This window comes from Tachypleus tridentatus, chromosome 2 (assembly GCF_004210375.1).
Source record: "Tachypleus tridentatus isolate NWPU-2018 chromosome 2, ASM421037v1, whole genome shotgun sequence".
Classification (NCBI taxonomy): Eukaryota; Metazoa; Arthropoda; class Merostomata; order Xiphosura; family Limulidae; genus Tachypleus; species Tachypleus tridentatus.
This window is the reverse complement of record NC_134826.1, coordinates 78,180,088-78,200,284: the sequence shown is the minus strand read 5'-3', so window position 1 is coordinate 78,200,284 and position 20,197 is coordinate 78,180,088. Positions and strand designations below refer to the sequence as shown.

The 20,197-nt window shown below is 31.6% G+C and overlaps 1 protein-coding gene across 5 annotated transcripts in view; it reads left to right on the top strand.

The window, feature by feature from the left end:
• The window catches only part of LOC143244297 (phosphatidylinositol-3,5-bisphosphate 3-phosphatase MTMR3-like), a 116,280-nt gene extending 96,308 nt beyond the window's left edge, over positions 1-19,972 (top strand). For all 5 annotated transcript variants that reach the window (XM_076488689.1, XM_076488692.1, XM_076488690.1 and 2 more), the window contains 4 exons: positions 377-1,297; positions 4,418-4,516; positions 12,641-12,792; positions 19,478-19,972. In XM_076488689.1, the coding sequence (XP_076344804.1) occupies positions 377-1,297; positions 4,418-4,516; positions 12,641-12,792; positions 19,478-19,610 (1,305 nt within the window). In that variant the 3' untranslated portion in view covers positions 19,611-19,972. The remainder of the gene's footprint in view (positions 1-376; positions 1,298-4,417; positions 4,517-12,640; positions 12,793-19,477) is intronic.
• The last annotated feature ends 225 nt before the right edge of the window (positions 19,973-20,197 follow it).

Here is a 20,197-nt window from a genome sequence, read left to right as displayed (position 1 = left end):
CTCTGATATTGCTATTGGACATGTTTATAGTCAATAGAAATAATACATTCTGAGATACATAAAACAGTTTTTGTTTTTTTCAGCATCAAAAGATGACACTAGTTGTAAAATTCATATTTCTTACTTCAGTATGAATATCCAATTTGCATATTTCACTTTGAAGTAAAAAATGTTAACTTTATCACCTATATTTAATATATTAAATTCTATATGAATGCCATAATTTATACTATTTATTAAATTGTCATGTGATACTTGTGCAGTTGGTTAGTTTGTATGTAAAAGCCATCATTTGTGTTGAACTCCTCTTAAACTGTATTAAACATCTTTGCAACTTATATATAAAATTTTGAAACATCAAAGGTATTTTTTTCAGATTCTAAGACCATCATGTCGACTAAATCATCTTGTTTTTTGGGAGGAACTGTATATTCGTCCAGAGGAACATCTTACCTTTAAAACTGGTGGGCAGATTTTTCCACTCTTGGATTTTGCCAAACCAAAAAAAACATACAGAGCAAATTCTTATGAAAGTTTGACCCAAGTGCAACAGAAAAACACTATCTACCAGCAAAGATGCTGTAGTGATTCATCTATTGGAAAAAATATGAAGACATTTAATCATAATATAAAAAGTGTAAAATCATCATTAGTTCAGTCTCAACCAGAATCCAAGCAGATAAGGTTGACAGCCCAACCTTTATGGCCTAAAGATGACTCTTTTGTGGAGAAGGATGATAACTTAGTTCTGAAACATAAAAAAAAATGCATGTGCTTAACTACCATAGAACAAAAAATGGGTAATACATGTATATGTGAGGCATTCCAAGAACCATTAAAGAAAGAAACTGAAAGTGTATGGTTAGATAAAACTGCAGAGTCATCTTTTTTAGGTTGTTTGGCTGAATCCTGTTTTAAACATAAGCCTCATATAGGTCAAGGTTATGGATTCCAGCTTCACAACTGTTTACCTATTGGTAATATACCAAGCATGTCAAATGATGGCAAATCAACATCAGAATTTGTATCTGGAACTATATTCCCATCATCATTTAAGTCAACAGTAGAACAGCAAACAAGTTCTAATAACAATGATGTCAGTTTGATTACAAGAAGTGAAAAAACCTTTAAAAAAGAAACAAGGACAAACAATTATATAGGGAAACTGCATGATATGTATTTCATAAATACAATCAACATGAATGGAGATTTTGGGATATCAGGAAATTTAGATGGACTTGGAATATTCCAAGATAAAGTTCAAATGAGACTACAGGAAATAGCTATCTCACATGAGGTATGTTTATACTATTAAAATTTAATAAATTTGCATATACAAAAGGGAAAAAAAAGGAATTTATCTAAAATTTGTACATAATAAGAATGTGTAATTGTCAAAGTTAATATATACATTGTAGAATCTGTTAAAAAATGATTTGGACAATATTAAAAAAACTGTTTTGTATTTTTCACATTTGTTTGTAAAATAAGCCAAAAGTATTTTCTTTGAGAAACACAAATGAAAAATACATTTAAATTAACATATTTGTAAATTTTTATTTCTGCTACATTTATCTTAAATCAGTTGTCATTAACTATTCTTATGATGACAGTTGGAGATATCAGTAACAAATCAAACACAACATCTTTATAGCATGTAATATATAGTGCCTATAAAATAATGCCATCTACGTAAGTCTCAAGAAAATAGAGGTTTTCAAGTGTTTATTTGTGATAAAACTCTTAATCTGATTATAATGAGGATTTGTATGTGTTATAAACTAACTTCAGATCTTACCATGGTTGTTCTTCATTAAGGCCTGTATTAGGGCTGCTTACATGTTTAATAATACAGCTTAAGCAGAGTTTATTGTTTTTATTTTTAAATATAGGTTGTTATTGTATTTTACTTTGAAAACCTCGCAAGATGTTATTATGATAAGTTTTATTTCAAAATGATAACTAGTGACACTTTGTTAACTTGATTTACTGGTTTGGTTTTAAAAGTCCATTCCTTTTTGACTGATTAATAGTTATTCAGCTGGCTGAAGACAGTTACTGTAATTGTTATCAAATTATTTGTAGTTACAAAACATCTTAAGCAAACATGCTTGTTTATTTAGAATATACCAACATTATGATCCTTCTTTAATATATGGTGAATGCTTGTATGTGATGAGGGGACCTCCCAGAGAAGGTTTTGTCCTTTCAGTTTACCTCCTCTTGGATATGAATGTCCACCTATGTGTTTTGTAATGTTGAGAAACCCATTTTGAAATAAAATTGTATTCTCAAGACGGCTGGTATGAGTATTAAACTTTAATTAAAATAATGTACAGAACAACATTTCGACCTTCTTAGGTCACCTTCAAGTTAACAAGAGAGTTTGCAACTGACTATTGTCAGGCACGTCTTAGGTTCAAAAGTATAAATGAGTGCAGGATTGCAGGGGGCATTGCAGTTAGATGTTAGGTTATTAACTAGTATAGGTATAATGGTGTTCCTTTATATTAGTACAATTTTGGTTTGAGTTATTGTGTAAGAAGGGCTTTTTTGATCTTGCATTTGTTTCCCTACTTAGTATCTAGGTGTTTTCTATGGTGTAACATTTGAAAATGGTTAACACATATCTTACCCTGATGCTCAGAAGTTATTGTCTCCATCTCAGGCATTTGCTGCTGCATTTCATTCCATTGCTACAGATCTGCAGGAAGATCTTTCCGTGCCTCCAACAGAGTCATTCTCAAACTGTGTGAAGTGTCTTTTGCCCTCTATGGATAAATAAGTTGACAAGTCAACATCTTCTCCTGTGACCAATGGCATGAACCAATAATAATTTTACATCTCAGGGCCAAAGAAAGTGGTCCCGAACAGATTCCAAAATCCAGAGCCAAAGGAAGCAGACCCAGGCAGTCACTGAAATCTACATCTACTGACAGAAACCTGCCCACTTGACCCAGGGCATAATCTATGGAGGTCGACAGACTTTTTTCTAATAAAACAAAAAATAACATGGTCATAATCCGAAGGGTTCTCCAAACATTTTATCTCCACCTGAATATAAATGGCCCCTTTTATACAGTAGAACTGTCAAAGAGTCAATCTAATCTGGATGGCAATAAGGCCTTGATTGATTCCTATCATCCTGTTTGTCTTTCCTTACAGGAAACATTTCTGAAACCTGCTGATACAGACACCTTTCCTCAGCTTTTTTTATATGAAAATGATAGGTTGTGTGATGGACAAGTTTTTGTTATATCATGCAGAGGGGTAGCACTATTGGTTGACCAGCATGTACCCACCCTGTTTTTGTCACTTGATCCCCTCTACAGTTTGTGTTCACTGCCAAATTGTATGCTATTTCTGTTTACCTATGCAGTACACCAATTGTACTATTTACGCTGACACATTTAGCTCTCTACTGGCTCTGGATTTGCTCAGTATTAGTTCTGAACCTGTTTTCATTGATGTTCTAAAACATTAGCCCATCCTTCTTTCTTTTCTATTTCTAACCGACTTTTCTGGATACCTGGCCACATCAGTCTGCAGGAACAAACATGCTGATACCATGGCTAAGTCTGTCTGCTTTGGTGCCATTACAGTCATGTCTGCCCCATATATGGACTACAGTTTTGTTTTGAAGGCTCAGCTTCACACCAGTTGGTAGTTGACTTGGGGTATACAACATTGTAAAAAGCTTTTCCAGATCAAACTTTCTGTTATTCTTTGGGTGTCTTGTTTCCTTAAAAATTGGAAGGAGAAAGGTGTCCTTACTAAGCTATGCATTAGTCACAGTTTTTTAACTCATTGTTTTCTTTTATCTGGGACTGATGAACCAATGTACGGCCTTTGTGACACTCAAGTAACAATAGCCAGTGTTTTACTGTTGTGCCTTTGCTACAACCATGAGTGAAAGCACCATTTTCATCATGCCTTTTCTGTGGATTTATCTCTGATGTTGGACAGTGTCATTGGCAGTGGTGAAACTGTTCAACTTGCTTGTGTTTTAAACTTTTTATTGGCCATTAGCTTTTTAAATTCTATTTAGATCTTTCATCTGACTTTTGAACATTGGTTTTTTCTTAACTTGATTTATTTTTTATCTCTTGTAATCATTTTACCTTTTTTACTGGTTGTTTGGTTCAGATTGGCCTTGTTGCTTCGTGACAAGAACTGCCAAACAACCTTTATTATATGAATGCTTAATTAGTTATAAGAATCATGCATTTTTATTTGTTTGTGTTGGGAACTTCAGTGTTGTTGGGGTTTTTTGCCTTTTTTGATATTTCAACTTTTTTTGTAAAAAAAAAAACTTTTGAAAAGTAATTGACTGTACGTTTTCATTATGATTAATATACCAAAACTATAATGAAGAAGTGTATTGTGTGTATGTTAAAAAGCATTCTTCATCCATCAGGCAGAAGTGGGAAGTCTAAGGCAAGAAATAATCCGGTTGAAGCATAAGTTAATTCATTCAGTGGAACAGCATTTGGCCTACAAAACTCACAGCAAAATGGTAATTTTTTTCGTATAAATATTAACAACATTTATGCAAGATAAGTTAAAATTGTTTATTAGTTAGCCTCTAAGATTTACAAGTATTAAATATATATTCTCAAGTTTATTGTACATTTATTTAGTATGAGCTGTTGAAAGATTTTGTCTATTTTTTTTATTCTAATCTTCTTAATATAGCTTATCATTCCACTGGCATACTAGTTCTCATTAGTACAACAAAAGAACTACCATAGAAAACTAGATTTATTATAAGGTCTTTAGCCAAATAATCAACAATTATTTAAATCCAGGTAAGGATATTAACAAGAAAAAATAAACAATATGTAATGTAAATTATATCACACATACCAAAAAAGACTGAAATGTGTAATGCACCAAAATGCAAAGAATGTATATAAAGCTAAACATACAAAAGAAAATTGTAAAACATCAAAAATGTAATACACCCCATAACATTAGAACAGTACCCAAAGAAAATGAACAGCATGAAATGCAACTAAAACCATATATTAAAATGATTGAAAATCAAATGAAGAATGCATAAAAATCTAAATATTTGAAACTACACAATGATAATTACATCAGTAATGTGAATTTGCACAGAAAATAATTAAAATATGGAATATTTGGACTCTTTTTACAAATTTAGTTTGTTATTTTAGTATGAATTTTCAGATGAGTTCTAAGTGATATTTTAAAACATATGAGAGAAAAAGTAATGCTTGAAAATCTAAGTTGTGTAATAATTATTACATTTTAAATTTACTATGATTACAAATTTGGATTTCCTAGCACTGCTGGAAATACAAATGTGTTTCTCTTTTTCATTTTATCTGGAAAATCTGAAATGATTAACACTGTGTAGTAAACATATTCAAACTGATTTAGACATGGATACATTAACCCTCTCACTACAGATATGATAAGTAGCACATATCACAACATGTTAGAGTTATTTTCAAAATTTAATTTAAAAAGTTTATTAGCAGTGTATGTCAATAAAATTGACATGAAAACATGGATTATAATTCAAATTTTATATGTTTTTACTTTTTTATTTATTTATAGAGTGCAGTTAAATTGCTTTCTTCTATCATATATCAGTACCAGGTAGCTTTTTCCTATACAGTTAAGACATTGCTTGGGGTACTATAACAGTTATTTCAGACCCTAAATTTGATAAGTATGTTCATTCAAGCAGAACTCATACAGTTAGGACAGAAAGTGTTCCTGCCCCTGCGTCGTGAGTAGGTTTTTCCTCATAATTTAAAAAGTATCATGATTAGGATAATGAAAGTATAGTATATTATAAATATTATATTAACACACATCTCCATAATTTTTTATGTAAATTAAATGACAAATAAACTGTTTATAAACAAATAACCAAATGTAGGAGGAACAGAAAGTGTTCATACAGTTCAGAACTTGTGAAAAAAACTGATATTCCCGTAAAAATTTTGTTTAGTTTGGCGAATAAACTACATTATACCATTCCAGAACTAGACACTGGGTTCATAATTATTGGAGTTTAGCCAGCAAAAAATGTACTTCTGGCAATTTAGCACCATCTCCATCATTATCTGCTTGGTCATCATGGCAAACAGGAAACAACTGTCCAGTGATTTAAAAAACTGAATTATTGTAAAATACAAGTCTCACGTGTCTCTCTTTGATATTACTACATAACTTAATGTGCCAAAATATACTGTTCAAAGCATAATTGTCAAGTTTAAGCTGACAGGATCAACTGCTAACCTCCCTCTTTCCGGATGCCCCAACAAAATTCCAGAGAGAACCAAGAGGTAGGTTCTTAGAGAAGTTAGTAGGAACCTTCGTTTAACACGTAATGACATACAGAAACTGGTAAGGGAAACTGGGGTTGAAGTAAGCACCTCTACAGCAACGAACATGTTAAGCTCTTCTGGGTTCAAAGCATGCCATCCTTGTATAACACCACATTTAAAGCCTGTTCATTTAGAAGCACAATTGAGGTATGCAAGAAAGGGTAAGGGAAACTGGGGTTGAAGTAAGCACCTCTACAGCTACGAGCATGTTAAGATCTTCTGGGTTCAAAGCATACCATCTTTGTATAACTCCATATTTAAAGCCTGTTCATTTAGAAGCACAATTGAGGTATGCAAGAAAGCATGTAGATAAACCCTTTACCTATTGGAAGAGTATTCTTTGGTCAGACGAGACTAAAATCGAGCATTTTGGCCACAATGATGTTTGCTATATTTTCCATAAAAAGGGGGAATGAAATCTTCCAAAGAACACCGTCCCTACAGTTAAACATGAAGGTGGCTCGATCATGCTATGGGGTTCCCTCAACTCTTCTGGTGTAGGCAGCCTTCACCGCGTCAACGGAATCATGAAAAAAGAAGAGTACGTTGATATATTAGGCACTTATATCAAGAATGATGCTTAGAACTTGCAACTTGGGCGTCGTTGGATCTTCCAGCATGACAATGACCCTAAGCACACATCGAAATATCTGCAATCCTAGTTGCAGAGGAACCATATGAGCATTCTGGAGTGGCCATCGCAGTCACCCAATCTCAATCCAATTGAAAACGTTTGGCATGAGTTGAAGACCAAGGTTCATCAGCGTCATCCGAAAAACTTGCAAGAGTTGGAGGCCTTCTGTAAAGAAGAATGGAAGAAAATACCAGTCGCCTACTGTCAAACGATCATGGAGGGCTATGAGGAGAGATTGCGCCAAGTAATTCACCTGAAAGGCTACACAACTGACCATTAAAGTAGATGCACAAACACTTTCTGCCCCTCCTCTGTTTGGTTATTTGTTTATAAACAGTTTGTTGTTCAATTTACATAAAAATTTATGTAGATGTGTGTTAGTATAATATTTATAATATACTACACTTTCATTATCCTACTCATAATACTTTTTAAGTTATGAGGAAAAACTACTCATGACACAGGGGTACGAACACTTTCTGTTGTAACTGTATGACATGCCCTTGGTACAAGTATACTGGGATTCTAAAGAATGATAAGTATTCTCACCCTGGCTCATTCAGTTGCCAACAGAGACCAGTGAAATATTACCATGGTGTTGACATGTGTATTCATAATGACATGGAAGAAGTAACTTCATAAAATGGAAATAATGACAAAATCTTCTCTTGTCTTAACACTCTTGTGCAGTACTGTATGTTGTTTTACTACAGAGACAAAACTTCAATTGCCACTACTAGTAAATGTATGTAATAACTTACAGTGTATGTGGATTGATTAAGGCCACCTGACCATCCTGTTACAAGTGATTACCACAGACACCATAACTTACAAGGAACATCACTTTACAGCACTTAAAAAAAAAAATTACTCCAGGTCACATGCCTCTTATTATAGGCAAGATTTATACTGTAATACCAAAGTTAAGTGTACTGACTACCCAGTTGTGAGAATGTCACAGCTTCCTCTCTGTTATTGAGGTGAATGTGTTGTTTTTTTTAACATCAACATATTTGGGTTTCACTGTTGTCACCTTCACCCTGAGTTTTAAACCCTTTGGAAAATATGAGAATAAACAATTTATATATCAGTTATACTGTCTTAGTTATAAAACAACAACAACAGAAGTGTGTGTTTTACTACAAAGTAAAGATAGTAAGAAGGAAGAATAGAAAATTCTTATACAGTATTAGTTGTACATACAAACCACAAAAGGTTATCCTTTTGAATACTAAATCATATTTTATTATGAACTAAATATAAAATTACCCTAAATTATTGAATTTAACACTGCTAATTTAAATGTAAAAGAATACAAAAATCACAAACTCTTTTAATTAAAATCACTAAGCCAAATTCACGTAAAGACCATGCACTTGCCACTTGATAGATCTTAACCCTAATGTTTGTGGATCAACTTCTTTCCCAAAAATAAATATCTATTTCAGTTAATTTTTCAATTTAGTGATCAATATAAATAAATTTTTAATACTGCATTACATATATACGTATATCTGATACAGTTCTTTTTCATGAAGCAATTTTTTAAGACTTGTACAAAAAAAAATATAATTGACTGCTACTAAATGGAGCCTCTACATTAAATGGTAGTTACTATAATAACTTATTATAGACAAAATTTTAAATAAGCAAATATGCATTCTTATTGTAAAAACTAGAGAACAAAGTTTCTTCACATGCTTTGCTTGTCATTCTATGATTTGTTAAATGTGAAATGCAGCAATTGGAATAATATGGTACTGAAATTGACACCTCTGGATAGGATTGGCTAAAAGTTTTACAACTGAAGTTTAAAATGCCAGGCACTGTTATATAAAGAAAACAGACTAAAAAAAGGTTCAGATACCAATCATAGATGATAGAACCAGTGCTAAAGTGCAGAGAAAAATGTTAGTTTTACACAAGATTGTTTCTAGCTTGTGTTCATACACAACTATAGAATGAAAGCAAAGTCATTCATGTTTCAGTGAGTGGAACAGTTTCTGTGTAAAAGGGATTTTACTAATTAACAGATAAATGAAACCACTTCAGTTATGAATTTCTGCTAAATTTATGAAATATAACAAAAAGTTAATATTCATTTACAAGCTAATAAAAATATGCTTTTCTATGTATCATTTAGTTTTTACATGATAAAATTCTGGCACAGCACAGAATTTACATACAGTCATTAATGTATTACATACATTTATTTTGATGAATATTGTTTCTAAAGGTTTCCAGCTCCAAATTTTTAAAAAATTTTCTTTCATTTATGTCACTTTTTTAAAAATATCTCATATAATTTATGTTTATCTTCTTCTTAAGAAACTCATATTACATGGACATTTTTTTAAATTGACATTTATTTTTGTTCTTGCCATTTCTATTATCAGCTCATTAGTTATTATAAAAAACTATTAGACAACAGTTTTAAAATTGAAGTTATTTTTTACTATTAATTGGATCATTATTAAAATAAATAAACAAGTTTGTAAACAAAAGTTAACAACTGGAAAGTTTAAAGTGTACCAATGTAGGAGAATTATCTAAACTCTGTATTCATGCAATAATCCAGATTTTGTAGTTTCAGTTTCATGGAGATTGTAGAGAAATAAGTACATGTTTGAAACTAATTTTAATTCTAAAAACATAAAATTAAATAAGATTGACTCATTTCTTAGTTTTATTATGAATACTCTACCTGAACAATTTTATAAAGTTGAATGGATAGAAACTGCCTGTTGTAGAAGTACATGTAGAGAATGATGTTTCAAAGGTCTTTCACCTTTCATCTTCAGATCAGTGTATGTGTGTGTGTGTATTGTTGTGTTAGTTTTTATAGTATTCTAGTGGATTTTGGAAGGCATCTTATGATTAGTTGATTGGTTCTTGCTTCTAATTGGCAGAGAGAAAAGCTGTAGATTCAACCAGTGGTGGCCAAAGATTACTTACCTCTAATCCAGAATCTCCATTTAGTGAAGGTTTTATTGTGCTAATGTAAAAGGATTCTTTAATTGTCCTTGTCTAGTTGTTGTATAGACATCCTGTAGATTCAGTCAGTGATAACCTAAGGTTACACACCTCTGATCCAGAATCTCTGTTTAATGAGGGTTTTATTTTGTTAATCTAAAATTATTATTTAATTTTTCTTGTCTACAAAAAATTTTCTGTGTTGATGATTCCAGTGTTTTTCCCAGTTTATTGTGTGTCCAGTCGACATGGTGTGTTCTGCAATGGATGAATTTTGTGTTTTTGAGATTATTGTATTGTCTTTATATTATATTATTCTTGTTACAAGTTTTCTTTCCATTTATACAATGTATGTTTCACTGCAGGAACACAAAATTTCATAAACTTTCTCTTCCTCCTTCTTCAAAAACTCCCTGAAGAACAATACAATACATAAAAAATATAAGGAAAATACTACTACCACTACCATTTACCTTCTCTATCTGCAAAGTTTTAGTAAAAGCCTCAAACACATAGCCAAGAAATTCAGCATAGCCATCCAATGGAAACCTTACAAAATATCAATATCCATTCTAGTGAAAAACAGATGAAAAGCTACCAATGAGAAAAACAAAAATGTATGTTATGAAATTCTATGTTTCTGAACAAAACATGCATTTGAAACATGGAAAGGAGACCCATAACAAGAATAAAATAACATGAAGATCATGTAACGCTCTTGAAAATCACAAAATTCAGTTATTGCAGAACACATCACATCAACTGAACACAAAGCAAACTGGTAAAAAAATTAGAATTATCAATACAGAAAAATTTTGGAAGATATTAAACAATAAAACTTTCTCTAAACAGATATTCTAGAATAGTTGTGAGTAACTTGTGGTTACCAGCAATCAGAAACAGCAATAAACAAACCAAACATAGCATACCATACACAGTTCACCAGAATTTTATAAAAATTGACAACACAGCATACACCTGGACTTGAAGATCAAAGGTGGAATACTTTCAAAATGTTATTCTCTACACTTGCATTTCTACAACAGGATGTTGTCTTCCATTAAAGTAAGTTTCATCAAGGTAAACTCAAATACACAAAGCCAGAAGACCCATGAAGATGGAGGAGGGGGTTGGAGAGAGCTGTTAGGACCCATAGGTTTACAAAAATGTGGTATCTGAAGCAGAAAATCAATCTAAACCACAAAAATTCAAACTGTGATTCAGTAGAATTGAAAAAAAGAAACTTGAAACAGTATAGTTTTAACACACTATTTTACCTTGACTTATACTGCTTTCTGCATGTGCAGAGTTTCACATGTCACTAGTCTTAATACTCCTATCTACCCTTATCTGTATTCAATAGGAGTGACACAATTCCTGTTGTCACTAACACCCTTTCTTCTATGATCACTTCTTGATTGGTAGTCTTACTGGTAGGTCGTATTTTCACTCATTATTTTATACTGATTGTTTCTTTTTTAACTTTACATCAATTAATTGTGTCATCATTTTATCATTTACTACCTTGTTATATTTTTGTTTGCATTTTAAATGTTACATATGTGTATTTTTTGTTTGAATTTGGAACTTCAAATGGTGCCAACCGAATTTTCACACATTCAGGCACAACAGAAGTTAGTTCTAGATTTAACTTTTTAAAAAACACGTGAGTAGAAAAAAAGAAATCAGATCAGAACAAACTCAGAAATCCTTAATCCTTCTCTTCAGGTAATGAAGATGAACAGACTTGAGCAAAAGATGGGTTTTTTTTATTGTTATTATCATCATCATAAGAAAGAAGCAGATTTATGCTGTTGAGCTTCCAATGTACTGCCTAATCTGTATTGTATAGACGTTTTAAAATTTCCTTTTGATGCTCATTTTATTGATATTTGAATCATCAGAAGAAAAAGAGTTTTTGTAATTTAGCTTGCACATACATGTGAAGCCTGCCAGGGACACCAGTAGCCAATATGGAACAAATGTCTGAAAACATGAATTAGTAAGGGCCAAATGTACAACTACAGGAATTCCCTGTACATTAAAGCCAAGCTATTTGAGTGAGGCCACCAAAGAAATAAGTTACAAAAATTATGATATTAGTAGAAATGTTTGCAGCAGCAGTTAATGTTGACTTCTAAATTCATAGTGAGTAATGCTAACAGAAAGGCTGTCAACAAGAATAGCTTGATTATGGTGAGAAACCAAAGCTTATATATGTACACCTTCCCAAGGAACACAAGTCATATTGAAGGTGGAAAAGTGGAGTGCACAAGTTGATACACACTCTGAATTGTACCAACAATGTTCAGAACTTTAATCATATTTTTGTTATCAGTGTGAGAGTAACTCAGCAAGAAAATACCTTGCATATTTCAGAGGGACATCTGCTTATTTGTAATGATGTATGAAAAAAAATGAAAGTTTGTAGATTCATACTACAAAACTCAAAGTTGAATTTCACAGTATCTCATCATTCAGCCCAACTGACAATTCTGTTATTGAACAGAAAAAGACTTTGAACTGTATACTCTTCATGTAGTACTAAAACAATGTTATATTTCATTTGTTTTAATTATTTTAACTTTATGATGCCCTGTATATTAGTCTTGTTCTGTCTTCTGTAATTTTATCGTTGTGTATAAAGATACTTTTTTTTTTATCCCAGAGATCATCTCCTGAATTAGAGACAGATCAGGAGTGGGAAAAAGTTGAGAAGTCTGATGTGAGTGCTACATTATGGGTGCCTGATCATGCAGTAACCCATTGTATGTCGTGTGGTAATAAATTTGGATTTTTCTGTCGAAAACATCACTGCAGGTAAATGAATAAAATGAATATGTATTTATATGCTGATTTGTGCACCACAGTTGCAATGCTTATTATGGTTTCTACTGCTTGAGTTTTTAAATTAATAATAAAAATTTCCACAAAAATAACATTGTTACCCTTTTTGATTTGGCTTAAAGAGAATAAAAAATAGTGTAAAAGTATTTATACATTTATAATTCTGAAACAATAACTCGTTGCCACAATGTATGCCAAAGATATTTGGATCCCATTAGCCCTGAGGCAAATTTCACTTGGTGCAATTGCACCACTACATAATGATGTCAACATGTGACAAAAGCCCTCTACCAATAGGAGGGTGACACATCTTCTGGTAAATCTAACTCCACATGTGCATTTGCACCAATAAATTTGTTGCTAATTTAAATCAGTCTTTTTCTCACTTTACCATTCTAAATTTTAGACTTTCTCTTTTTTTGATCTTGTCTCCTCTTCATCAAAAGTTTCATTCATCATTCTTCTTGCCAGTGACTTCCGTGAGTACTTTTCTTCTTATGTTGGCCTCAATTTCTACCAACAGTTATTTTTTACTTCTTCATTTTAGCCTCCTTCCATGTTTCTTCCCTTTCCAACCCCATCAATGATTTTTTTTTTTACTCTGCCCCTGGTTAGCCATGACTAATGTGTTAGACACCTTCATTGACTTCTCTCTCTTGGTTCATCCTTGCTTTATTTTCTCTGTTCTGTTTGCCTTTCTTTACATCTTCCCATTCCTTGCTCTTTCCTTTAACTCAGCATTGGCCCCTTGGATATTTCTTGCCAGCATCCCTTTTCTATGACTATTTATATTTGCTAGCCTATTCTCTGATGTTCTTCTTCTCCTACCTCTCTTTTTTTATCATAGCTATTTAATTGGAAGAGAGACTAATTTTGGGATCTCAGCCCTTTCTCACACCCACTTAGTGTTAGATACTTTGAGCATTTTCTTCTCACTGATTTCAGCCTACTTTCTTTGTCTGTGAGCCATGACATTTTTGATCACCAGGTTTTACATTTCTTGTTTTATCCTTCTTTCATCTTCTACAGTAGACTTTGTTGATGTAAGTATTTGATGAATGTCATCTTTTGACTTCTTTTATTAGCCTCTCCATAAGGACTTCTCGTGGTGACTAGATCCTACCCGTACTACTTCCTGCATCCCAGTATTGCATCTCTTCCTTTTTTAATGCTTCTCTCTCTCTCTTATTGAATGGCATATTTTTATGAAAACTGGACTTCTGATGTTTGAATGATGGAGAAGCATTCACTTGACCTTTTCACTTGTTGTTGAGCATGTTTCCTGCTGCTATTGATGTTTACTTGATTATGTTCCACTATGCCTATTTCTCAGTCTATTTCCTGCTCAAAACCATCTTTATGGCTCCTGTTTCAAATCCTTTTTGTTTGGGGTATTAACCATATACTTCTGAGTCCATTCATATCTTTTGCCAGGAGCTCAAGTCTTGGTGATCAGCTCCTTTTCCCACATAGTTCATATTCTATGGAATAACCTCTATTTCAACAGATCTTCCATGGGTTTATCTTTGTTTAGAAATATCCATCTTGGATGATATTGTCATTCTTCTTGACTCCAGATGGTCTTTTCTGGTCTTCATCATTGTGCTCTGGCTGTTTTCTTCTCATTCAGGCCTGATCTTATCTCTTTATCTATGCCTACTCCTTTATTTGTCTCCTCCTTCTAAGCCTCAGATTTATATACTACTTATGTGTTTTGGACTGAATTATTGGTACTTTTTTGACCTCCCTATCTCTGGTCTGCTTGATATATTTGGATTTCCTGTCTGTTTATTGCTTCTCACTCTGACACTTCCCTACTCTGTTATTGCAGAGTATTTCTTTTTTTCTCATATTCAATTTCATCAACCATTTCATATTTTTACATCTCTTGTTTAATGGTTCATGGATAAGGTCATACAGCCTACAAGCAAGCAAGCATTTGGTCTTTCTCTTCTAGGATATATATACCCAAAATCTGCATTGAGCTAGGATAAGGGAAAGAGCTCATGCTGTCCACCTTGGTTGTACATGTGCCCCTGTGAAATGGAGTGCTCCACAATACCACTTAAGTTATCTCATTGATATACATATATCTGTATTTACTCTTTTGGCTGATCCACAACAAACATCTTCCATGGAGTATCGTGGAAAACGAGGGGTTTCTGTCCTTTTTTCTGAATCAAAGTTGCTGGCTTTTAAAAATAAGGTTTCATATTCATTCATTGCTCTGTCTCTAGAAAATCATTTTTCTTGACAGCAGGACCAATGGAGGTCCAGCTACCTTCTTTAAATTGTCCAAAATAAGCTAAACAATTATTTTCCTCTATTCATGTGCAAATGTAATAGAGTTGTAAATGTTATTAAGGTAATTTGTAAAATAAAGTACTTTCACACTGCTAACATATCAAAAAGGTGTCATCAACACACCATAACCAAATTCCTGTTTTTGCTATTCATAATGGTTCAAGTTTACAACCGTCCATAATTAAATCACATAATAATGGAGGCAAAAAGAGAATCTATTGTTAAACATTGATTCTGTGTTTATAAACTGTACTTTGAATTTGGACATTTGAGTAACTAAAAGTAAGGAAAATCAATAACTGTTATTTACCAGGTTCTAATAAAAAATCATGTGAAACTAATTCTTAAAAATTCACTACTTTTTATTCCTTTGTAGATAGAATGTTAAAATTATGTTATAAACAGGAAGATATTAAGTTATTACAGTGTGTTGATTAAGTATGTAGCAGAGAGAGAGGTCCTGTTGACAGAGTTGTCAAGAAACAAAAACAATGGGGAGAAAATTATTATGTTAAGACCAGTTGCTGAAAGAACAAAAGAAAGAAATGTATTACCATTTACTAGCTGGGTCACCCATACCCTGTACGGAAGTTACATAAATTCATGGTTAATGAAGGTTATCTTAGGAGATTAAAAGTTGTTTCCTTTATATATATAATTTTGAAAAAACAACCAAAATGCCCATAAAAACAGCAAAACACAAAATGTGAAATTGTGAATTTGCATGTATTTCCTCAGGAACCCAAGAAACCTTCATGTTAAATTTGATAAAGATCCATCAACAGGGGTGAAGTAGTGGTAAAAAAACCCCTGCAAAAACACTTGTATATCCACATCCTGTGAAGTATTTACATAAACATACAGCAGACAGTACTATTATATTTATATAGATGGCGCCAGTGCATTAGATATGCATAAGACATATTCATGGCATCATATCAGCACCCTGAGAATGGAGGAAAATAGAGTTCTCCATGATAGAAAATAGAGGTGATATGGGAAAATCGTGACCCCTATTCTAAATCTACGTGTACACAGGATAAAAGTTTTGTTACATTGTGCAATAAAAAAGTTTTTCTAGTGTTATGTAAGCAAGAGTTTAATTATAGTATGATACCTGGTTTACCTTGACAAATAATGCAACAGTTTAAAAACATCTTTTCAATAGAACAAAGAACAAGAGTAGCAAGATTCTTAATATAACTGAAGAAAAATAGTGAGTTAATGGAAAAGAACTGGTGTCTACAGAATAACATGCATATGTGAAAATGTTTATATAAGACAAACTGGAAGAAATTTAAAATAGTGAAAAACACAAAAGAAATGTTAGAAGCAGTAATACAAAGATATTAATGAAAGTAAAAAAATGATTTTATATTTTCATGTCTTAGACTGTTTCTCAGTAAAATTATCAAGTAAAACAATTTTTATTGCATTTTGAGATTGAGGACAGTTTTTCTTCTTTTCCCCTCTTCCTTTGTAAATATCCACTAAAATATCATAAAACCTGTATAAACTTTCTGAAAAGTATTGATATGCTGTATGGGAAAATTTATGGAATTTGATTTAGTGTTTGTTTAATTTCTTTTTGTTATAAAATTAATGAAATGTTCTTGAAAAATTGTTTTGGAAAAATTAATAATAATACTTTTCCTTGTTTTTTGTAATTTTACCAGAACATTCCTTTTTCGATGGTGACTGAAGCAGTCACATTGCTGCAATAAATCTTATGCCTTATCTTACAAAATATCCTCACCATTACCTTTGTCAGGGATCTTATCAACAATAGTTTTGATCATGATAAATTTATATCTGGTACTTATGTTTCCAATATAAAAGTATTTATGTCATTTGAGTAGTTTGCTGTCATGTACCTAGCTTACTGTACTTAAAAAACCTTAATACCATTACCTGATGTCTTCCAGGAATTTTAATGCATCTAATATAAAAAACTTAATCATACAAAAAAATTCCACAATACTAATTACTTGAAAGTATTTCAAAACTTTGTTCTAGGATTGCTTGTTGATGAAAACCAACTTCAACATTATTTCAAAAACTTAACTGATTTTCAAGTAGCATTATTGTATTCTTGACTACAAAGCTTCAATTTAGAACCCTTTCTAACAGTTACTAGGTTCAGACTCTTTGTCTATTCAAGATTGAGAATCATTCAGTATTCTCTAAATTACTGCAAGCATTACTATCAATCTAAACTGAATGAATAAATTTACAGTTGAGCAAACAAAAGATATGTTAACATAAATATTGAATGGACTGTAACTGTTAACTTGTGATTGGAGGAAATCCCTGTGTTAATTCACAATGGGTCCTTGTAAATTCCTTTTTTTGTGCACAAACTTTCACACAGTTTTGAAGCTAGAAAAGTCAACACTGAAAGGCAGACTTTAGGTGGTTCTGGGGGTATCCTTACATATATGGTGTGCCCCATCTTCCCTATAAAGGATGGCTAGAAGGTAACCCAGACATGATGAGGGTCTAGGACCTGAAAGTCTTACAACTGAACCTTTTTGTGTAGAAATTACACTGAAGAGCTGTTATCAGATAGAGCATGACCAGACATAACAACATGAACTGTAACGTGTTGAGGCCCTATAGTCATTTTCATATTACTTACTCATCCATCTGAATGGATATACCACTACTACTATTTGAATATGGGAAATTGGTTTTAGTATGTTTCATAAACATTTAACAGCCCACTGTTTTTAAAAACTTGTAGCATAATTAAATATGTATTATGGAGCTAATCCATAAGTTTACTTATTACTGATTTTATTATTTTTCAGTTGTTGCAGTAACATTTTTTTGTTGGAATTCATGTTTACATTTCAATTAACTGCATACGTGTCTGTATATGTATTTGTATTGACTTTCATTGGAACATGTTTAACAATATTTAGTGTTAAAAAGATACTTGTAAACATTTGTTAGTCAATTCATATTTAGCCCAAAAGTTTTTATGTAGGATTTTCTATCAACACTAACCTGAACTGAAGTAACTTTATTATTTGAATTTTTATAAAATTTATTGCTACTAGAAATAAGTGTTGTTTTTAACTAATTAGACATTCATTGTTTCACATTACAGCTTCTTCAGGAGCATTCACTAAAATACAAACCAAAATTGACAGTACAATATTTCAAAAAAATCTTTACTCATTATAAAAAAATTGAAATTTTTTTGTCATGCACACATATTTTCTTAATTGTTTTATATCTTACATAGTTATTCAGATGTGTTGGTTTATAATAACAAAGTGTTGCTGAAAATGTACATTAGATCCATTATGTATTAGAATACACAACTGGAAATATGTTTGTGAGGTACTAGAAGTGTTCTTTGATTCATTTAGACATTGACAGTGTGAACCCTGTTATAAATAGACATCTTGCTGCTGTGTTACATTGGTATAATTTTGCAACATGATTACAGTGTCACTTTTTTTTTGTATTATAATAAGTATGTTATATTGCACTGGGCATAGTGCAATATAAATATAATTGATAGTTGTTTTTTATCATATTTGGTTGAAATTTAAGCCCATTGAAAATACAGGGATTGTGTTACATAAGCTTAGTCTATTTAGATCATGATTTTAACAACTTTTTTTTTCAGCTTAAAGAATAAAAATCAAACTAAGTGTATAACTTTCAGTATCTTTCAGAAAAGATATTTCTATTAAGGGATAGAAAATATAAAAGTGTAGTTGTTCAAATCTTCTATAAATTACTATCTTTCACTAAGTATCTATACTTTGCTAAATTTTATCTTGTGTTTCAGCATCTCTTTCTTTAGCAAAATAAGGATAATCTAAGTGATTAAGAATCATTGTGTATTACTTGATACAATTTTTCAACTGCTGTGACTTTAACCTTGATAATTACAAATAAAAGTTAAACTTTTTATCTTCAAATTTTTAAGTTTTTCTAAATGTGTTACTTTAATATTTTGTTCTTCTAAGTGATATTTTTAAAATATATGTAAACGTAGAATTTACTAAAGCAATAAATACAAATTATGCTCGATGTGAACAGCTTTCTTTAAAAATTATGTGAAGAACCCAAGATTGTTTGAAAAGCAAAAACATTAAGAGCTTCTAAACATATATAGAATGTTTTTGCTAGAAGTAAGTGGAGATCGGTTGTGTCATTGTTACTTTGGAAATTGACATGGAGTCAGTATTTTAGTAGTAAAACAAGTTCATTTCATTCTAACTGTATATGACTGTATTTTTTTCCTTTTTAAATTTAGGTTATAGATGAAGTATTTTTTCATTTTGTAAAACAGTTTATAATTTTTTTTAATAATTTGCTTATCTTTTTTTTTCAGGCACTGTGGGAAGGTTTTTTGCAACCAGTGTTGCAATCGAATGACCCCTGTTCCAAGAGAAAAGCTATTTTCTCCTGTGAGGGTTTGCCAGGCCTGTTATGACATTTTACATTCACCTACCAATTCATATTAGTTTGTTTTAAAACTAATTTTAATTTACTGATATGAGTGTAGCTATAATAATAATAGGACATATCTAGGAAAGAACCTAGAAACTTGAAATGTTGCACCCATACTTATTGGACCCTAAAGGTATGCACCTGTGTATTATTACTTATCAATGTGCGTGAACACATGAGTGCCACAAAGTATACTCTGCAGTATATCATTTAGATTAAAACTTCTAATATATAAAAAAGCCAATAGTTTTGGTAACAATGCATTCCAACAATGGCTTTTATGTGATGTTGAGTTGAAACAAAAGTATGACCTGATATTGTTGTTACTCAATGTATAAAAATTTAAAATAAAATGTATAAATAAAAACTAGAAAAATATTTGTTGATTTATTATCATCATTAATTCATGAGGTTTGTTTTTATTTAAAATGTTTGTGATATAATAGAAAATGTCTTATTTTAGAAAAATTTAAGGTTAAATTGGATTAATATTTTTACTTTCATGACAAGTTTTATGCACTTCCTAAAATATATTAACCTAATAACCCATGCAAATACAGGTTCAGATTAATTTTTACATTAAAGCTTGTGAGTGGGCTCA